The sequence below is a fragment of the Tenrec ecaudatus genome, chromosome 8 (genome assembly GCF_050624435.1).
Source record: "Tenrec ecaudatus isolate mTenEca1 chromosome 8, mTenEca1.hap1, whole genome shotgun sequence".
NCBI lineage: Eukaryota > Metazoa > Chordata > Mammalia > Afrosoricida > Tenrecidae > Tenrec > Tenrec ecaudatus.
In genome coordinates, this window is record NC_134537.1 from 115691838 (window position 1) to 115713310 (window position 21473).

General features: G+C 37.6%; 1 protein-coding gene across 1 annotated transcript in view; it reads left to right on the forward strand.

The window, feature by feature from the left end:
- TUSC3 (tumor suppressor candidate 3) overlaps positions 1 to 21473 on the forward strand; it is a 171350-nt gene that overhangs the window by 25439 nt on the left and 124438 nt on the right. The window contains exon 2 of the mRNA XM_075556758.1: positions 18745 to 18914. Coding sequence (XP_075412873.1) covers positions 18745 to 18914 — 170 coding nt within the window. The remainder of the gene's footprint in view (positions 1 to 18744; positions 18915 to 21473) is intronic.

Sequence of the window (21473 nt, forward strand, 5' to 3'; positions counted from 1 at the left end):
CCTGTGCCACAGTCACAATCGCTGCCATGTGTGAGCTCCTTGTTGCAGCCACTGTGCTTCTCTTGAGAGGCTTCCTCTATTCCCTGACCCGCTGCTCTACCAAGACGGGTCCCTCCTGGTAACATGTCCACAGTGTGTGAGATGAGGTCTCTATCTTTCCTCTAAGGAGCATCGTGGTTATGCTTCTTTCAAGTGAAGTTTGTTTTTCAGTTTTATATGTCAAAGGTTAAAAACACCAAACTTACCAGTACAGGTTATATAACATAGGTTACACCGTTGTTTCTATTTAGTACTGAACTCCTTTTCTTGTCTGTTTTGTGGTCATCCTACTGTCATCTAGTCTCTAGGGTAGCTAGAGTTTTTCACAGTATTAGTTCAGGGTTTTCCCTGGAACTAGAAGGTTCTTTTTTATTTCTGGCTCTTAGTTAAGCATGGACTTGGATAAGAAGGGTGCTTGAGTAAAACAGTCAACTTTCCTCTGTGGCTAACTTTTCATTGGGAATTGGGTGAAAGTTTACAGGGCAGACCACTTTCCCATTCAAAAACTAATAAGTATTTTGTTTCATATTATTGACTGCAGTTTCCACAATGTGACATCACTTATCCTCCTTTATTTCCTTTCCATTTCTTCCTTTCTCCTAATGCTTCTAAACTGTGTCCTTGGGTAAATACTACCCTTTTAATTTCAAGGGGGTAATTCTAAGGTGTGTGCACTTCCCTAGTAATTGTTCTCTTTATAGACCTCTGTATTTTGGGGGTGAAAATACAGCCACGAGGGCTATTCATGACTTGAAAGGGCAACTAAGGGCCATAATTGGAGGGGGTTCCACCAGTTTCTATCCAACAAGGTAGCTTATTTATTTAGTGAATTTTGATTATTTTTATTCCATACCTCCCTCCGACACACACACCTGGATCTTCTGTTGTAATCCCTTTCCGAGCAGTTTTTTATTAGTAGCTGGGCACCATCTAGTTCTCTGTTCTGAGGGTCACGGAGAGTGAGGTTCCCATAGTCTGTTAGTCCATTGGACTAATACCTTCCACGAGTCTTCAATTTATTCACTCTTCTTTTCTTTGGACTGGGAGAGATCAATAGTTGCATTTTAGGTGGCAGTTTATGAGCTTTTCAGAACCCAGTTGCTACTTACCAAAGGAGGCTGTGGAGTATTGTCTTTGCAAACTGTGCTGTGCTAATTGATCTTGCTTTCCCTCAAGAGTATTGTCCTGAGCGCCCAGAGCCAGCAACTCATTTCTTCAGGGTGCTTGCTTATGTCTAAGAAATTGTGATAACTGCGCCCCTTATGCTCTGCTACATTCACAAATATATTTGGAGCAAAGGTAAATACATATTTGAAAACATCCTCTGTCATATATACATACATAATCTTGAGTAAAACTTTCACTTTCCCGCTGCATTTATTTAGCCACAGTGTCTTTCCTTGCCTCTACTCATATTTGTTGTTAATTCTGCTGATGACTTTAAGGCTTTTACTCATATTTGTTTTTATGAAATCTAGAGTGTAGTTTGTAGCTAACAATGTCTTATTCCTCTTGTGAATTTCGGAGAGTTTATATGACTTTAGAGAAGTGTATCCATCAAGCATTATTTAAGCTGATGCTACAGTGTGTGTACAAAGAAGTCTTTACCTAGTTGTTAATCACTGGGAAAACATTCATAGGATCAGACAATTAGAACCTAAAAAGTATGTTTACTTTATGTTTTAAATTTTAAGGAATATATCCTCCTGAGAAACTAGCTTTCCTAATATTACTATATTTTTAAGGTTATTTTGAAGAAGGTGGATCTTTTTTTCTGGAAAGTTCTTTTTGTTTAAACTTAAAAAAAATTTCCTTAAAAATCATTTTATTGGGAACTTATACAGCTGTTATCACAATCCATACATACTTCCATTGTGTCAATCACATTTGTACATTTGTTGCCATCATCATTGTCAAATCATGTTCTTCTTAATCCTTTGGTATATCAGCTCCTCATTTCCCCCCTCCCTGCCCCACCCTTCCACCCTCATGAACCCTTGATAATTTATAAATTATTATTTTTATATGTTTTACACTGACGGATGTCTCCCTTCACCCACTTTTCTGTTGTTTGTCCTCCTGGGAGAGGATTATATGTAGAACATTGTGATTGGTTCCACCCCCCACCCCCACCCCCGCAGCACCTTCCCCTTATCCTCTTGTTATTGCTGCTCTCATTGTTCTGAGGACTTAGCTGTCCTGGATTCCTTGTGTTTCCGGTTCTTATCTGTACCCATGTACACACTCTAGTCCAGCCGAATTTGTAAAGTAGAATTGGGGTCAAGATAGTGGGTGGGAGGAAGCATTAAAAAACTAGAGGAAAGTTGTATGTTGCATTGGTGATATATTGCACTCTGACTGGCTTCTCTCTTCCTTGTGACCCTTCTATGAGGGGATGTCCAATTGTCTACAGATGGTCTTTGGGCCCCCACTCCACATTCCCCCTCATTCACAATGATACGGTTTTTTGTTTTGGGTCTTTGATGCCTGATCCCTGATCCCATTGACACCTCATTACTACACAGGCTGGTGTGCTTCTTTCAGGTGGATGTTGTTTCTCAGCTAGATGGCCGCTTGTTTTATTTTCAAGCCTTTAGGACCCCAGGTGCTATAACTTTTGATAGCTGGCCACCATCAACTTCTTCAACCACATTTGCTTATGCACCCATTTTTTCTTCAGCAATCATATCGGGAAGCTGAGCATCACAGAATGCCAGGTTATTAGAACAAAGCGTTCTTGCATTGAGGGACTACTTGAGCAGTGTCCATCTGCTACCTTAATACTTAACATATAAATATCTGTACATAGATCTATTTCCTTATCGTTATATATATTATATATTTACCTTATATACTTGTATAAGCCAAGTTTTCAAGCATATTTTAATGCAGTTTTTGTCGTAAAATTAGGGGCCTCGGCAGATATGTAGGTTGGCTTATACTAGAATATATATGGAACATATGTACATGCCTGTATTTAGACCTCTATAAGTACCCTTTGCTTCCTAGTGCTTTACTATAATTCCTTTTACTTTCCCCTTGTCTCACTATCATATCCAGCCTTCATTTGGGTTTCAGTAATTCCTCTTGTTTACATTGCCCTTGGTCAAGCCCCACCAGGCATCCTATACCTTCCTCGCCATCGATTTTAGATCACTCGTTTCCTTGTCACTGAATTTGTTGACATCCACTTTCTTTCCCCTGCCTTCCCCTTTCCTGTGACCCCCACCTCCCTCCCAACCATTGGTTCCATTGTGCCCCCCATACACCCCCCTCATTGTTTTCCCCACCTATCTTATCTAGATAGACATGCAGAGATAATAATAGGAACAAAAACAAAGAGCAAAAAGAGAGAGAGCTAGTTATAAATAGTTCCAGGTCTGCTTTGTTGACCTTGATGAGTGTTTTCTGGTCAAGTCTGATGGGGGTGCCATGCCCTGTTCTCATAGTCTACTTTTGGCATTTCCCCGGGGACTCAATCTCTTTGCTCCCCTTGTTGCTCTGTTGCACGTGCTTAGCGTTTTGCCCAGGTGTGGTGGGGTCCGATTAGGCACAATTCCCACACTGTGCCTCCAGTGTTGTTCTTTGAAGCACCATGGGTCTGAGGGACGTCGTGTCTTGTGGTGGAGACCTGGTGAGTCCTTTTAAACATTTCTTAATTTTTTTAATAAAATATTGAATCTACCATTATCTTGTTCATCTTAACCAGTTAGTGTGTGTTTTAATGAAACATGCTGTTATAAAATGTCCATTTTATGAGACTCAATCAGTTGAATGTATTTTTGTGTTGATACATTCATATTTTTGTTTTTAATGCTATACTTTTTATTTTGAAATAAGAAAAATTTCAAAGTCCATTTTTGTGCATTAGATTAGTAACACTGTTGTAAAATGGACTATAACTGCCTTGTAAAGTAGCTTATATGGTATTAAAAGATTTTTGAACTAAAATCATTTGATTTTATTTTGCAGTGATTATACAGTTATCTTCCAAGTTTAATTGAATCTTTTCATGGCAACTAGTTGAAATATTAGAAGAGTTAAAACTAATATATGAGTGTATACAGTACTATTTCATTAAGAGGATAATATATTCTCTTAAAAAAACATTTTATTGGGGGCTTTTGCATTTCTTATCACAACCCATCCATCCATCCATGTGTCAAGCACATCTGGACGTTTGTTGCCATCAAAGTTTTCAAAGCATTTTCTTTACTTTTTCCCTTGGTATCAGCTAAAGGATAATATATTCTTTAAATCTTTAGGGATATGCTCACTTTATGAATATATAGTTTTACCCTTTCTGGTGGAAATGACATATTTTACACTTACTGGTAAATTTATGCTCAAGAAATCTCGAGTATAAATGAACTCTATTTAAATGAACTTTAAATCTAGGAAAGGCTTGTAAAATCAAATTGGAAAGTTATGATATATATATTAAAATATGTGTCAGTTGCATGGTTAGTAATAGTACTTGTTTCAAGGCTTGCCAGTTCTGAAGCTCAGTTATTGAGTAAAATCTAAGTGTGGTTTTTTCCTGTTGAAATTTAAAAGTTATAATTAAATGATGACACTGAACTTACTTAGCACTAATGTTACTATTTTAATTTTTCTAAAGTGGGAAATCAGAAATTTTCAATGATATATGCACAAAGCTTTTACTTAGTTTATTAGTTGATGAAACCGTTTCTTTTTGCTAATTAGAAATCACTGCTTTAAAAAATTTTTTTGGTCCAGATGTGAAAACTAAGCTGAATTAATGAATAATGCTTCTAGTTGTAGGATGCTTTTGAGTTGGGCTGTTAACCACAGGGTCATCAGTTTGAACCTACCAGCCACTCCATGGGAGAAAGCTGAGGCCTTCTGCTCCCAGAAAGTTCTACAGCCTTTGAAACCTACAGGGACAGTTCTCTGTTATTTAGCATATTGCATATGTGAGTTGGAATTAGATCAATGACAGTGAATTTGTGTGCGCACGTGTGTGTATGATACTTCCAAACATTTTAATAAATATATTATTTTGGACTAGTGCTTTTATTTGTTATTTGAAAATGTGTTGAGGATACCTTCCTATTATAATAGAGGACATTCTGCTCACATTGAATTAACACAGCTTTATTGTCTCCCTGAAAATTCACGACTAACATTTTAAATAACAATTAGAAGGTAAAGATGAAAGAAACTGAAATGTAAAGATGCTATATATTATAGATCACATATGTATCTAGGTTGTTGTTTCTATGCACGCTTTTAATAAACATGTCAACAGATTTTGATATCAACCTAGCTTGCCACTCTTTTTTTTTTTTTTTTTAACTTTTTTTGTTAGTATTTTTCAGTGGCTTGCCTGGTTTCTGTGGAATCCGTTTCCCTTTAATGTGCCGCTTTAGGTTCCAATGCTTGGTTTCTTCTAACTTTTGTTTTTATATTTAAGCTTGATTTCCTAGAAGTTGCCATAGATTGTGGTTTAGCTGTCCAAGTCAGTAAGTCTTTCACTTAAGGTTGTCATTGTCGACTTCCTTTATTATTACACTTTTGTCAATGAGTGCAGTGTTTTAATGAAAGGTAGAATTGATTGAAAGGGCTGTAAAATTAGGATCCCTGGTGGTGGTGTGGTTGAAGCATTTGGCTGCTAATTAAAGGCCAGATTTCTGGATGCTGGAACTGTGAGACAACTTATTTTTGTCATTTGAACCCACAATCCAGTTTATGAGAGAAAGGTGTAACAGTCTGCTTTCATCAAGACTTGCAGCTCTGGGACCCGTATGGAGCAGTTCTGCTCTGTCCTTCAGTGTTACTCTCAGTCAGAATCAGCCTCATAAAGACATACACATTTTGTATCCTTAACACTTCTACCTTAGATCTCTTCCCTATATATGTATTTGATAAATTGCTTCCATGTAAATTACATAATGCAAGTGTTATAAATCTTGAGTAGCCTTAGAACATTTGTATTTGGAAGACTGCTGCTCTTAATTATGCTAGGGTGGAGGACTATTGGGACTTAATAGGCAAGTCAGTATAGTCAGAGTTGTCTATAACCATCATTTCTAATTTTAGAGGTCAATAATGCAATTTTCAATCAGTGGGTAGCTGTAAAAATTCTTTTTTCTTTTTTTAAAATTGTTTTATTAGGGGTTCATACAACTCATCACAATCCATACATACATCAATTGTGTAAAGCACATTTGTATATTCATTGCCCTCACCATTCTCAAAACATTTGCTTTCCACTTAAGCCCCTGGCATCAGGTCCTCATTTTTCTCCTCCCTCCCTGCTCCCCCATCCCTCATGAACCCTTGATAATTTATAAATTATTATTTTGTCATATCATGCCCTGTCGGATGTCTCCCTTCACCCACTTTTCTGTTGTCCATCCCCCAGGCAGGAGGTCACATGTAGATCCTTGTAATAGGTTCCCACTTTCCAACCTACCTTCCCTCTATGTTTCCAATATTGCCACTCACACCACTGGTCCTGAATGGATCACCTATCCTGGATTCCCTGTGTTTCTGCTTCCTAGCTGTACCAGTGTACATCCTCTGTTCTAACCCGACTTGCAAGGTAGAATTGGGATCATGATAGTGTGGGTGGGTGGGGTGTGTGTGGAGCATTTAGGAACTAGAGGAAAGTTTGTATTTTGTCATCACTGGTACATCGCACCTTGCCTGGCTCATCTCCCCGAAACCCCTCTGCAAGGGGATCTCCAGTGGCCGACAAATAGACTTTGAGTGTCCACTCCTAACTCCCCCGCTCATTGACTATGGTAAGATTTTTTGTTCTGATAATGCCTGATACCTGATCCTTTCAACACCTTGTGATCACACAGGCTGGTGTGCTTCTTCCATGTGGGCTTTGTTGCTTCTGAGCTAGGTGGCCGCTTGTTTACCTTCAAGCATTTAAGACCCCAGACGCTATATCTTTTGGTAGCTGGGCACTATCAGCTTTCTTCACCACATTTGCTTATGCACCTTCAGCTGTCATATCAGGGAGATGAGCACACAATGATCAGATTTTTTGTTCTTTGATGCCTGATAACTTATCCCTTTGGCACCTCATGGTCACACAGGCTGGTGTGCTTCTTCCATGTAGACTTTATTACTTCGGAGCCAGATGGCCGCTTGTTTACCTTCAAGCCTTTAAGACCCCAGATGCTATGTCTTATGATAACCAGGCATCATCAGTTTTTTTCACCACATTTGTTTATTCACCTGCTTTGTCTTCAGCAGTTGTGTTGGGAAGGTGAGCATCATAGAATGCCAGTTTAATAGAAGAAAGTATTCTTGCATTGGGGGAGTACTTGAGTGGAGGCCCAACTTCCTTCTGCTACCTTTATACTAACCCTATAAAATATGCACATAGATGTATTTCCCCATCCTCATGTATTAATATATTTGCACATGTACACGTTTTTATCTAGACCTGTATAAATGCCCTTTGCCTCCCAGCTCTTTCCTCTATTTCCTTTGACTTCTCTCATGTCCAACTCTCATGCTCAGTCACCACCAGGGTTTCAGCAATTCCTCTTAGTTACGTTACCCTTGATCATGCCCAACCAGTAACGTTACCCTTGATCACACCCTCCTCACCACCGATTTGGATTGATTGTTGTCCCCTTGTCCCTCGGTTTATTAACACCATTAACTTTCCCCCCATCTTCCCGTCTCCCATGTCCCCACGGAACTGTCAGTCCCATTGTTTTCTCCTCAAATTGTTCATCCAGCCTATCTTGTTTAGACAGACTTGCGGGGATAATAACATGCACAAAAACAAGACAGAGAAAAAACAAGCCACAATATACAACAAAATAACTACAACAACAAATGAATGACAAAAAAAAACAACCCCAAAATAAAACACAACAAGAGGGGGTGGGAAAAAAAAAAACAACAAGAAAGAAAAGCCTGTAGTTAGTTCAAGGATTGTTTGTTGGCCTTTAGGACTGTTTTCCAGTCCAGTTTGTTGACGCTCAATCTTTTGATTGCTGGGCACCATCAACTTTCTTCACCACAAGGTAGCTGTAAAATTTTAATCATGTCTTTCAAAGGAAATGTTTTGTTCTTAAAATTTTTTTGATTGTTCTTGCCTTTTGTAAATAACTTGTAGACTAAATCCTCTTTAAGTTGGTGAAAAAATATTGGAAAACTTTTAAAGCATATTTCAAGCTTTGCTTAAGCATTTTTATCTGTTGGATTCTATTTCATTTTTCTTGGTTTTAATACTTCAGCCAATACTGATTTTCTTGATTTGTTCCTGTGGCATTGCAATAAGCTTGGTGGGGGAAAAAAAAAAAAAACCTCTTAGGTAACAATGCCAGAAATCTCTCAACTTAGCAATTTATAAATAGTTAATGTTTTTGCTTGTCCTTATTCTTATACATTTTTTCATTAGCCATAGCACATATTATATTGCCTTAAACAGTGAAGAACTTTATTTAGCAGCGTAGATTCTTTTATGATATAATGTATTATTATAATTGGGTGCTTGCTACACTTGTTTACAGTGATAATGGCCATCTTGCCTGGATACATGGTCTCAAGGGGGTGAGGCCAGATGGCTGTGTATAGCTGGAAGTGATTTTTCCTCTCAGTTGTTAACACCTGGTGTGATTTTTTTGTATCTCGTGCCTGTTTGAAAATGCTATATTTATTTATGCAACAATGAATATCCCATATATTGATATGAAAGTGATGAAATGGCATGGGGGCCACTTCTGACCTCCTCTGTCTACACAAGGGGCAAGACCAGTCCAACTGGATCTGCCTAAGTATGATTACTGTGACTCCGTGAGGTCAGACATGCCTTCAACCTCCATCCTTCCTTATCCTATTCTGACATTTACCTTCCCTCCCATGGCTTTCCACCTCTGTGCTAGTTTGATAATTAATGCAGTAGTCACAGGGAACTCACAGGTTACATAATGATGGCCCCTGTGGGATCCAGCTCCGCATCTGGATGGAGCCTAAGGGATGGTTGTGCAATTGAAGGAAAGAAATTAAGAGATAGACAATGTTTTGGGGTGCTCACCTCCCCCCATGGCATCAGGAACCAGGTCTGAGCAGAGAGAGGGCATAATGTATTCTCTCACAAACTTATATCGTCTCAAAGACATGTAAGCCATGATAAGCACATACATAACAGGAAGGGGTAGTATTAGAGGCATACATGTAACATGGGGGCGAGGGCATGAGTTTGGGGCATACAAGCAGTAGGAAAGGGAGGTAGTAGAGGCATACATGTCACAGGAAGGTACATAGTAACAAGATAGCTGGGTTGTAGAGTCAAAATGGCTGCGTAGCATTGGTCCTTTCTAAGCTGGATTGACCTTAAGTGCCCTGAGCTCTTCTTGTTGTTGGGGATGGAACCTATGATCCTTATCAGAAGGGAGATTGCACTATTTAGGTTGGGACAGAAAATAGGGTCTGATTGTTCCAGATGGCAAACAATCTTCCAGCAGCTAAGCCTTGAAGCAGTTATAACCTTCAGGAGTCAATAGTAGCAACCATGTGCTTGATGGCACCTTAAGGTAGGCATTATAGAGGAACATCGTGGGGAATGACTTTTACTTAGGAGAATGTGATTGGAACACATGTCCAACCTACAAATGTGAAGGTCTCTCTCCATGGAAGCCCCAGACTCCTCAACGGTTGAGTGTAGAGCTGTGGTTCTCAACCTCCCTAATGCCGCAATCCTTTAATACAGTTCCTCATGTTGTGGTGTCCCCCCAACCATAAAATTATTTTTCTTGCTATTTCATAACTATTATTTTGCTACTGTTATGAATAAGGCTATCCAAAGGGGTCGCGACCCACAGGTTTAGAATTGCTGGTGTAGAGAATTTTTCTGAATACACTCTCTTCCTGATTCTGTTTCCCACAAATGCTGGTGTTGTAGTGGGTAAGTATTTAGGTACTAACTTCAAGGTCAGTGGTTTAAAACTACCAGCCACTCCTTAAGAGAAAGACAAGGCTTTCTATTCTCGTATACAGGTAACAGTGCTAGAAATCTACAGTAGTTCTACCTTGTCCCAGAGGGTCACTGTGAGTTGGAATCCACTCAATGGCATAGTTGATTGTTTTTCTAGAACACCTTTTCTCAGTTATGTGATCTGTTGGCCTTTGCCCTGCTTGCAGAAGTGTTACTGTGTTCCTTTAGCCCTTATGAATGTACAAAGGGCATTCCATTCTGCCGGCTAGGCTCCTGCCAAAGGCGCTTACTCTTTTCATGGACTGGGACTCACACCGTTCTAGTTCAAGGTCTTGGCTCTACTCCTCTGTTCTTGTTTCATGATCAGTGTGGCCTGCCTCTAGTGCCTATGCCACCTGTATCACTTCAAGCAAGGATCTTGCATGTGTTCATAGATGACTCTTATGGCATAAGATTCAGCTTCCTGCTTCTGAACACTTTTATACCCAGAGGAATGGTCAAACTAATCATTTCCTGAGTAGAGTTCTTGACACCTAATTTGCATGATCCCATTTAGTCATTTGATAAAAATTTAAAGATTATTTCATAACAAAAATAATTTGAGAAATATAGGGAAAGATTGTTTTAGTTATGTGAGGTTCCTTATAACTTTATATGAATTTATGGACAGTTTTTCATTTCTTTGATTATTGGAATTTTTATTGGTGATCATTGGGTATTTAGATTGTTTTTTGTAGTATTTCTGCTTTGATAATACAATTCTTCCTATCCATGAATATTAATGTTTTTTCCACTTACTTAGGTCTTTAATTTTCTTTCAAAAATGCTTTATCAGTGTCAGTGAGTAGATTTTTCACCTCCTTGGATAAAGTTATTCAACCTTTTATTCTTTTAGATGCCATTGAAAATAGATTGTTTTCTTATCTTCCTTTGTGAAAATTATTTCTACATCAAAGAGCTTTAGATACGATTTATATACTGTAATTTCAATTTCTCTCTTTTTTTTTAACCTCTGGACAAAATAATGGTTGACATTTTCTTATACTGCTGATTGTATTTCTTTTAGAGATATATGATTTGCAGAGTTTCTTTTTTCCCCCAGCGTTAGAACATTTTTTTAAACCCCCATGGTTAAACTGCCATGAGTTATGTCATCACAGTCAGTTCTATTGTTACCTCCCGCCTCCTGCCTTCATTTTTTACTCCTGAACCCCCCTGACTCTCCTTACATCCTCTTTAAGTCCTTGCATCTCTTATCATCTCTATGCACCCCCACCTTCTGTGCTTCACGGACTGGTAATCCCAAACAAACAATAAACACCAAAATGAAATAAAGTGGTATGGATAAAATATTGATAATATACAGAAACCAAAATGAAATAGAGTGGTATGGATAAAATATTGATAATATACAGAAACCAAAATGAAATAGAGTGGTATGGATAAAATATTGATAATATACAGAAACCAAAATGAAATAAAGTGGTATGGATAAAATATTGATAATATACAGAAACCAAAATGAAATAAAGTGGTATGGATAAAATATTGATAATATACAGAAACCAAAATGAAATAGAGTGGTATAGATAAAATAATGATAATATACAGAAACCAAAATGAAATAAAGTGGTATGGATAAAATATTGATAATATACAGATAAACATAACAAATAACGAATAAGAGAGAAAAGACCATCATCAATATGTAAAAAGCCAAAGAAGACATTTTTGTCATGGAACAAGCAAGAGATACTTGCTCCTAGAACAAATTCAGAGTCCTTAATACAGTAAGCTAACTTCCTGTTTGAACTTTAGCTTTCATTATAGTATATGTATGCTATATATTTTTAATAAAAAGGATCTATTTCTCTTCTTTATGTGCTCATTGTTTTTTTAATGTCTTCAGGCTTTTGGTGATAGTTATTTTAAGTGAACAATCAGGTAAATATAAATGAGGGGGTTGATGTTGAGTCACTGATGTTTTAGTTTTCACAGGTTTTGATTGCCATATATATATGTATAATTATGTGAAGGTGTTTAGAGTGCATCATTTGTTTTACGTTCAAAAGTTCTTAAACTTTTTTTTTTATAAATCATCCATTGTCCTTCCCTATAAGGTTGCTCTTCCCTCTATAGGTTGACTTCGTGGCTGTAAGGTTGGTTTGGGTTTGAGAGAGATTGCTATGTTATATGGTGTTGTATTAAATGCCGAACTCTTTAAGGGCGTGCCATACTTCTTTCCATACCACTTTTATAGTCCCAGCCCTTTATATATTAGTCTTATTCAGTGTTCACATTGAGTCAAAGTCTCATTTCTCACAGAATCTTTGAAATTTGTGGTTGGCTGACTTGATAGTTGCAACTGAAAACTCAAAGCAAACTTACTGCCATAGAACTCCCCTGTAGGTTAGTTACCAACATTTAAATAGTAAAGGGAGTCGAAAGCCTCATCTTTCTCCCATGAAGTACCTAGTAGCTTCATACTGCTGATCTTGGAGTTAGCAGGCAGCTAGAGGTCCTTGATAGCTTGCTCTTGAGGTAAAATCTTTGACTCTATCGAGTTATTTCATGTTTTGATGAGTGAATGTTGCTTAATTATGTGTTTATTTTGAAATACCTAGCAATTGAGTAAGACTATTATAGAAATTGAAAGAATAGTAAAGAAAACTGTATATGTGATTAAAAAGAATAGGATACTAAAGTGTTCTACTGGTAAATTATGGGTAAGTAACTGTTTTATGACCTCTGTACTCAGTAAATTACACTGCTTAATTTCTAGTCAGGAGGCTATATCTTTACATAGACAGTCATAGTTCCTATAAGTAAAATTGTATAATGAGCAGGGCTCAGATTAGTATACATACTGAATTAGATTACTGGGGGTGGGTGTTTGGTAAACATTTAAACAGTTTTAAATAAAATTTAATATGTAAAAATTTCATGTACAACCAACACTATGAAGACTGGAAAATAATCACACTTCAGATTTAAAACTAAGTACACTTAGAATGCTTGTATTTTTTTGGTTGTTTTTGAAGGGCTAGAGTTTGTTTTAGGCTCTTGGTTTGTATTAAATGTGTGTGTGTGTGTGTGTGTGTGTGTGTGTGTGCGTGTGATGCAGTTTGTCACTCTGAGCCATCTCTCCTGTGACGAAGACATTCCCAGCTGACAGCTGGCCTACTGCTGTTGGGACCCAGGCTGGACATGATGATCCCACGTGCGCAGAGCTGTGCAGCTGAGTTTGGCCTACAGTTTATGTCGTGTTAACCACAGGGAGTGATGTGTTGGGATCTGCAGCCTCTCCGGACCTCTACCTGGCTGAAGTTTCTAGCCAGAAGCTTCTACAAGAGTCCTCTTGGACTTTGTTTTCAATAGTGTAGTTGTGTATTTACTTGGTATAGAAAATATAGTTGTGTATTTGGAATCAGAATTAATCTAACAGTTAAATATATCAAATACTAATATTAATTTGAGGTAACTCTTGATGTAATAATATCAAAAGAGTAGATAAACTATGGTATGTACATATAGTTGAATACAATACAACATTAAATAATAAATGATCTCTGAAACCTCTTGTAACATGGATGAATCTGGAGGACATTATGCTGAGTAATTAGTCAACCACCAAAGGACAAATATTGTATGAGACCATTGTTATAAAAAGCTAAGAAAAAGTTTTTGCACACAAACATTCTTTGATGGCTACCAAGGGTCAGACGTAAGAGAGGGAGGATAAGTCATTGGTCAGAGGTGGATAAATAATAACTTGGATTTTTGGAAAAATAAAATAAAATATCATGGTATATTTGAAGCCAGAATTAATATACCAGCAATTAAATATATAAAATACACATAGCTTGTATTGATGTTAGGAACTACTTAATTTGGCAGAATCAAGCTCCTGGTTTATTGGCTCGTTTTTTGGTTCCTATCCAGTAATTAGCCACACTTTTTCTTGTTCAAGCAGGTACTATGGCCTCTGTGTGCTTTCCTGGATGGTCTTTGTGCCAAATCCCTGTTCAGACTTCGGTTCTCTGGCCACGTTAGTACCCCTCTCTGAAATCCATTTCTTCCTTTCTTCTGGTTGGCTTAAGACACTTCAGGTTTTTTTTTTAACTCTAATTGCCCTTCTTGTGAACATGCTCGTTCTTTTTGACTGTTACCCTGGGAGCCATCTACACTTTTGAACTTGAGAGGGATAGGGACTGAGACTCCATTTCTCCCTAAATTCTGGCGCTGGTGTACCATTCAGTTCTCTCCTTCTGACCACAGAGGCGTGGTTTTACATAGGTGGTGGTGGTAGTTGTTGATAGGTTTGTATAGGTAGGGGGTGTCTTTTGCCTGTAGGAGTACATCTACACTTCGAAAATCTTTTCAAGTAAAATGAAAATCCTAAAGATAAAGAATTGTATGCAGCAGTTACAGGATTATCTTATCTTTACCTATCCAAGAAATGACACTAGTAACACTCAACTCCACAGTGTTGTCTTAGTCATGATCCATGCCTTTGTATGCCTTTCTTTCACTGAGTATTATATTTATGATAGTTCATCATGTACTATATGCAAATGTAGGTTGCTGATTCTCATGGCTATGCGGTTGGTATTCCAGTATATGAATACACTACATTGTATCAATCATTCTGTTAAAGCCCATTTTAGTTTTTTCCATTTCATGCTTCTCTGGTCATTTTAACACATGTGTTCAATGACTGTGTGTTAAAAATTTCTGTTGGTATCAGCATAGTAGTAGAATTGTTTCATGATATTTTTGTGTGTGTAGCATTAGGAGATAGAGCTAACTAGTCTTCCAAAGTGATTTATACTTATACTAAGAATGAGTGGCAGTTTAATTGCTTTGCACATTTGTTAATATTAGTGTAAAATATTACTGGGGCCATGCCTTCCTTCCTCTGGTTACACAAGGAGGAGAAGAGGTACAAGTCCACAGCTGCACAAGAATGGTTCTTATGAGGCAGAGGTCAGGCGCGCCTCTACCGTGCAGCACTCTTTGTCCTATTTTTAAACCTGATGTCCTTCCCAGGGCATTTCAGTTTTCTGATGGGTTTGATGATACATTGCAGTGGTCACACAGAAATTTCAGACAGTATTCACAATTATGGGGTTTACTATGGAAATTAACAGGTTACAAGTCAAGATGTTTAGGAATGTTTAGGAATACCGGTTTTTGTCCATAGTGACTCTTCTTAGCCATGCCTAATTTGTCCATAGTGACTCTTCTTTGTTCCTTGGCTTCTCAGCCACTCAATCCTTGGCCTCCGCCCTGCTTGGACAAGTGCTATGCCAAAGAACCCCCACTTTGCTTGCCACCTTCTTGTCCAAAGGCGTTCAGTTGGACTTGTTCTGTGGGTTGGAAAGCCCATCACTGCCTCTTGTTCTGCGCTGCCACTCCCATTTCTCCACACAGGATCTTAGATTGCTCTGCTCCTGGAGCTTCTTTCTAGATGGCCTTGGGGTTCTCCATTCCAGCTTCTGAGATGGTTTACTTTCTATCCAGCAGAATGGCGAAATGGACTCTTATTTACTTGTTCCCACTCAGGCATTTGTTAGGACTTACAAAGACTGCATATAAGAACTATACCAAGGAATTTCACTTCACCTCAACTAGTTGATGTTAACCCATTTCTTTGTAGCCGCTCTAGGCAGTATACTGTAACTTTAGGATCCCTGGTAGAGCATTAGTTAAGTGCTTGGCTGCTACCCAAAAGTTTTAACTGTTTTTAGTCCACCATTTGGAGATTTGTTAGTGTGATGCAAAGATTGGAGGAAGAGTTTTCTCAGGGAAAGTATGGGGACAGCTCCACTCTGTCCTGTAGAGTTGCTGTGAGACAGTTGTACTTTGATGTATATGTCTAGCCTTCGTGGAGAAATGCCCTATGACCTTGATGTTTATAGTTGAACTGCATTTTTCTGATGACTAATAAAGTTGAGAACTTTTTTGTTTGCTTATTGATCTTTTGAGTTTAATTTTTGTGAAGTACCTGTTTGATTCTCTTGAATGCTTTTATTTTTTTTCTGATTTTTCTTATTGGTTTGTAGGATTTTATTTATATATGAGAGGATACCCACCCCCTCAAAAGAAAAAAAGTCCCTGCTTTCATAGGATGCGTTTTTCCCACTAGGCAAGCGTTGAGGAACTCTCTCTGAGTTAGTGCACCCAGTGGCATTGCCTGGGAAGGTTCTTTCTGGTCATAGTGAATGTTTTTGTGAAAGCAGTTTTACTCCAACCTCACTCTGTGTGCTAGCCACTCTAAGAGAACAGCATGCAACTGTGAAATTTTGTTTCCTGCTTGGGGGCAAAATGCTGCAGAGACAGTTGTGATGTTGAACACAGCTTACAAGGACAGCACTATGGGGAAAAACTCAAGTGTACAAATGGTTTTCTGATTTCAAAAAAGGTGAAAATTCCCTCGTTCTAGATATCTTACCATCTTCCCAAAGAAATGAAAATGTCGACGTGTAGTGCATTTGGAGTTTGTTCCACCAGGTCAGATTGTTAATCAAGCTTTCTATTTAGAGGTTCTGAAAAGGTGGCATAACAGCATGTGACAAAAAAAGGCCTGATTTGTGGTAGAAGGGGGCCTGGATTTGCCATCATGACAATGCACCTGCTCACGCAGCCATCTCAATGCACCAGTTTTTGGCAAAAAACAGCATGTCTTTCTTGCCCCACCTACCTTACTCACCTTACCTCACTGTTTGTGTCTTTTTGTTTGAATGAAGAAGGATATGAAAGGACAGCCATTTGATGACAGAAGAGTTGAAGAAAAAAAAAAGAGGGAGGTGCTGTCAGCCACCCAACAGATGAGTTTGAAAAATGTTTCCAAGAATAAAATCTCAGATTTTGACAAATGTAGTACGTGTAATGGAGAGTACTTGGAAGGTGATAAAGTTGTTTTATAAAAAAAAAAATAATTAGATACATAGCTTTGGAGGGGGTTTCGGGTTTTTTTTGGTATCCCCTCATATAATATAGATGCATATCCTTCGTCAGTTAAAAGTATTGCAGAGTTTTTCACATTGTGTGAAAAACACAGCAATTTCTACTTAATAAGTAGTCCATACAGGTATTGACTTTAATCTTGACCCAAATTGCTATTCTTCGCAATGGAGATAGCAAGTGGGGTCATGTTAGTCAGCATGAAGATTTGTATGCAAACTAAAATGTCTTAGGAAAGCAGTGATAGTATCTAAGTCAAAGGCAACATTGTTTTATGATTTACCTGAGTTCAAAGCAGTATTACTTTTGATTGTTGTAAAAAGCTTTAAGAAATAAGTTTTATTTTAAAAATATGCATCAATTCACTGTAAATTCTGTGAGTTTTGGTATCATCTTGGAATTGGCATCTGTTGATTGTCCTTTCTCCTTAAATTTGAGATCGTTTTTTAAATGGTGAGTGATAATTTGATTGAAAGCCAGCCATTTCTAATCTTGCATTATGAGACTCTGGATCTCAACATTTTTGCTTTAAGAATCTTTCTTTTTTCACATGGCTCTTCCAGGGGAAGAGGAGCATAGTTTCGTTACTGTCAGGTAGAGGTGCAAGTCCAGGTTCCCCATTTCGCATCGGTTGGGGGTGGTGGTGGTTCCTCTTTACTTTTACTGCTCCTCACTACCAGTTGCTGTGAAGGCAAGTCTGCCACAGAGTAGGACTGTGCTCCATGGGCTTGATTTCTGGAAGTAGATCACCAGCTTTTCATCCAAGATGCCTCTGTGTGAATTAGAACTTCCAACTTTTATCACATTAATGTATGGACTGTTTGTACTACACAGGGACTTTTATCTCCCCGCTGTTCATATGTAGTACATTCCTGTCTGGGAGTGGAAGGGTTTCTTTGTGTGTGTGTGTGTGTGTGTGTGTGTGTGTGTGTGTGTGTGTGTGTGTGTGTGTGTGTCTTCCATTGACATGCAAGAGGAGAAGGATGACCTTTTCACTGCAAGCCAGTGACAATCATGACTGCTGGCTTCCTGCCGACAGTACACTACTGGTTAGTGGAGGGTGCCTCATTGTTCACAGGGAAATGTGGAAATCCAAGCGTCTGTTTTGTCTGCAGAGACCATGTGGGGTGAGAATGGAAACTCTAGCTCCCCACACACGAAGGGTATGCATCCAAGTTCTCCATGTAGCATTTTCTCGTGAGTTTGGTGGTGGGGCTGCAATTGTTCTTTATTTCTTCCCAGGATATAAGGTTGGTAATTCTGAATCCATCAGTAGCTCCACAGGAAAATTGGGAGTAAGATGATACTCTCAGATCCTGTAAAGATTGACAATCTTGGAACCCACGAAGGCTTCTGTTTTATTCTATAGGTTATCTGTGAGTTGGAATTGAATTGATGGCAATGAGTTTGATTATGATTGGAGTATAATGATTATTGTATAACAGGTTTATTGTTTGTTTTGTTTTTATCTTTTACCTTTGCTTATCCTATAGGCTGAGCAGGCTTTTCTTAGAACATTTTGGTTTGTTTTCATGTATCTCCAAGTTGTCTTCAGTGCAGATCTATTCTTTCTTTCTAGAACTGGTTGCTTCTCGTCTATTTTATAAGCCTTTGGAATGATTAAGAAATATTATATTTTGTGTACATTTTTCCCTTAACAATGAAGTATATTCTGTATATGTGGTCTTTAACAATAAATATATGCACCACAATAGACTTTTAACAGAATTTAATTTGGGGTTAAAATACAATCATTCTATTTCTATGAAATTCAAGCTAAAAGACTTTAACCCTATGTTTAATTTTAGAATCTTTTAGCTGAAAAAGTGGAACAGCTGATGGATTGGAGTTCCAGGCGCTCAATCTTCCGGATGAATGGTGATAAATTCCGAAAATTCATAAAGGCGCCCCCTCGCAACTACTCCATGGTTGTTATGTTCACTGCTCTTCAGCCTCAGCGCCAGTGTTCCGTGTGCAGGTGATTTATGCACTTAAAAAAAAAACCTTTTAGACATTATTATCCCAATCTTATATATTTATGCTAGGAGATATATGTATAAGAAAATAAAAAATGATTCAGTGTTGTCAAATATAACTGTGCATTTAAAAGTAAGATCAAAGCCAATAGACTGTAGAAAATGGGTTGGTAGACTATTATTGGATTCAGGATATAAGATACTTATTAATAATTACATATATAATCATGAAAGTTGACTTCTGTTACCTTATGTTCTGCATGAAGGTAAAAAAATATATGTTATTCACTTACTTTTATGGGAAATCAAATAGCTCCTTTACCTAATATTTTCTATTTAAATAGCTTAATAGAGACAACTTATATTAATAAAGAGAATTCAGGGATGTTATTTGAAAATATTTTCTGTCAGTGTTTAGCTTGCTTTTTCATTATTTCGTAAAATAAAATACTAAAAATTTGATGATAATCCAGTTTATAAATTACTTATTTTTCTAGTTCTTAAATTTGGTGTTGAATAGGAGAACTCTGAAAACTGTAGCAGTAGAAGGCTTTCACATGCTTTCTCTTTTCCCTGAGAGTGAATCAGTTAGCTGTGGTCTTGAGTAAGATATGAGGTTTAGGTACAGCTTTGCTATTTTTCTTTGAATGCTCTATTACGTTAGCTAAATTTGTTGAAAAATGTATCCTTTCTCCAATGAATTGATTATACACGCTTATTATAAATCAGTTGGATGCATTTGTGTCTGTTTCTAGGTTTTTTCTTCTTATCTATTGATTTATTTGTCTTCACTTTTGGCTATTTCTTACTGTTTTGATTCTTGTAGGTCTATACTTGTTTTTGCTATTGGGTAGAGTTACTCAAGTCTTTTCTTTTTTTTTCTTCTCCAAAATAAGTTGAGCTTTTATTGAACATATGCTTTTCCATGTAAATTTAATAATAAGTTTGCCTGTGGAAGTATTTTGATAGGAATTAAACTTGTATGTCACTTTGGAGAGAATTATCATACCTAGTTATAATGTTGAGTCTTTGAAACCATGAATACGATATACCTCTTCATTTATTTAGTTCTTCTTGTACTAATTTCATGAGAGTTTTATAATTCTCAACATGGAGATCCTAGACATGTCTTACAAGGATCCATGGTGATGCATTGGTTAAATACTTACTGGTAAACCAGAAAGTCAGTAGTTTGAAACTGCTAGGATACGAGGATTTACAGAATTACAGGACTCTGAAGTCTGTCAAAATACTTCCTCTGATCTGGGAAAAGGACTTCAGAGAAAATGCAACTTTTGATTGGGTTTTAGATATGCATCTATTTGGAATGATGAGTGAATATGATAAGTTATGAAAAATTCCTTCATTGGTAGTTGCTTAAGAGAAATGGCATTGATAATGTAAATTGGAAAAAAAATGTTAGATTTTGTCTTGTCAGAAATTTAAAGTCATCATTCAGTCTATGCTTTAAAGGATCACTGTGAATTCTGGAGGAATGAATTGGTAACAAAAGAGTTAGTAGGTCTTTAAAACAACTTAAGAATTAAATACGTCAGAATATACTAATGAGGAGTAGCAATAGAATTGAACGAAAACACTTAAGATATTCTTAAGAATTAATTTCACTTAGATTTAGGTACTTGTAAGGGTGTGTGTGTGTAGTATACTATATCCCTAGACAATTGTTGTGAGACCATTCTGCGGAGATAATAGAGTTTGAAGATACAAAGTCAAATCACTCTTGAGTTTTCTTCTTATTCATATAAAAGAAGGTTTGTAATGGTTATACCAATGAGGAAATTGTTAAAAATATATATGGTAGAGAGAATTTGAGGAAATGGCATGTAGGTCTTTTCTAACTTCTTCTGGCTACAAAAAGGAAGATGAGAAACCAATGCCTTGCCATCCCCAAATCAATTGACAGAAGTCAGAAGTCAGGCCTGCCTCTACCCTCCATCTGTCTTTATCCTATTCTTATCACCAACCATTCCTCCATGGCACCCAACTCTCTGCTAGCCTCAATAATTGGTGAAGTGACTACACAGAACTCAGGTAACATTAATAGGGTTTATTGGAGGAGCTTGCCAGCTACAAAATGATACAGTTATAGTTATTTGACTGCAAAGCCTCTTCTTAACCATGTTGGCAGGTCTGTATGTCTGTCGCTTGTCCTTGACTTCTTGGTGAGGTGTTCTCTTGGCTTGTACCTTATTTTATGGGCTGGAAGCTCACCACGATGCCTTACATTTTTGTGCTGTCTGTCTGCTCCGTGCCCTGGTCTTGGTGCTGCTCTTCTGCTCTGTTTCATGATCTCAGGCCTGTGGTTTCTCACACTTCTGCTTCCACAATTTCATTAGAGTTTTGCACATGCTCTGCTGGTATCTCTTTTTTCTTGATGGTCATTGAATTTTCTCTCTTTCTGCTTCTGAGATGACTCCTTTATATACTCAGTGAAATGGCAATACTGATTAGTCCCCTCTAGCAGTGTTTCGCACACCCTGTTTGCATGGTCCCACCAAGTCATTTGCTTGGAGTTACAAAAACATAGGTATACAGACCAT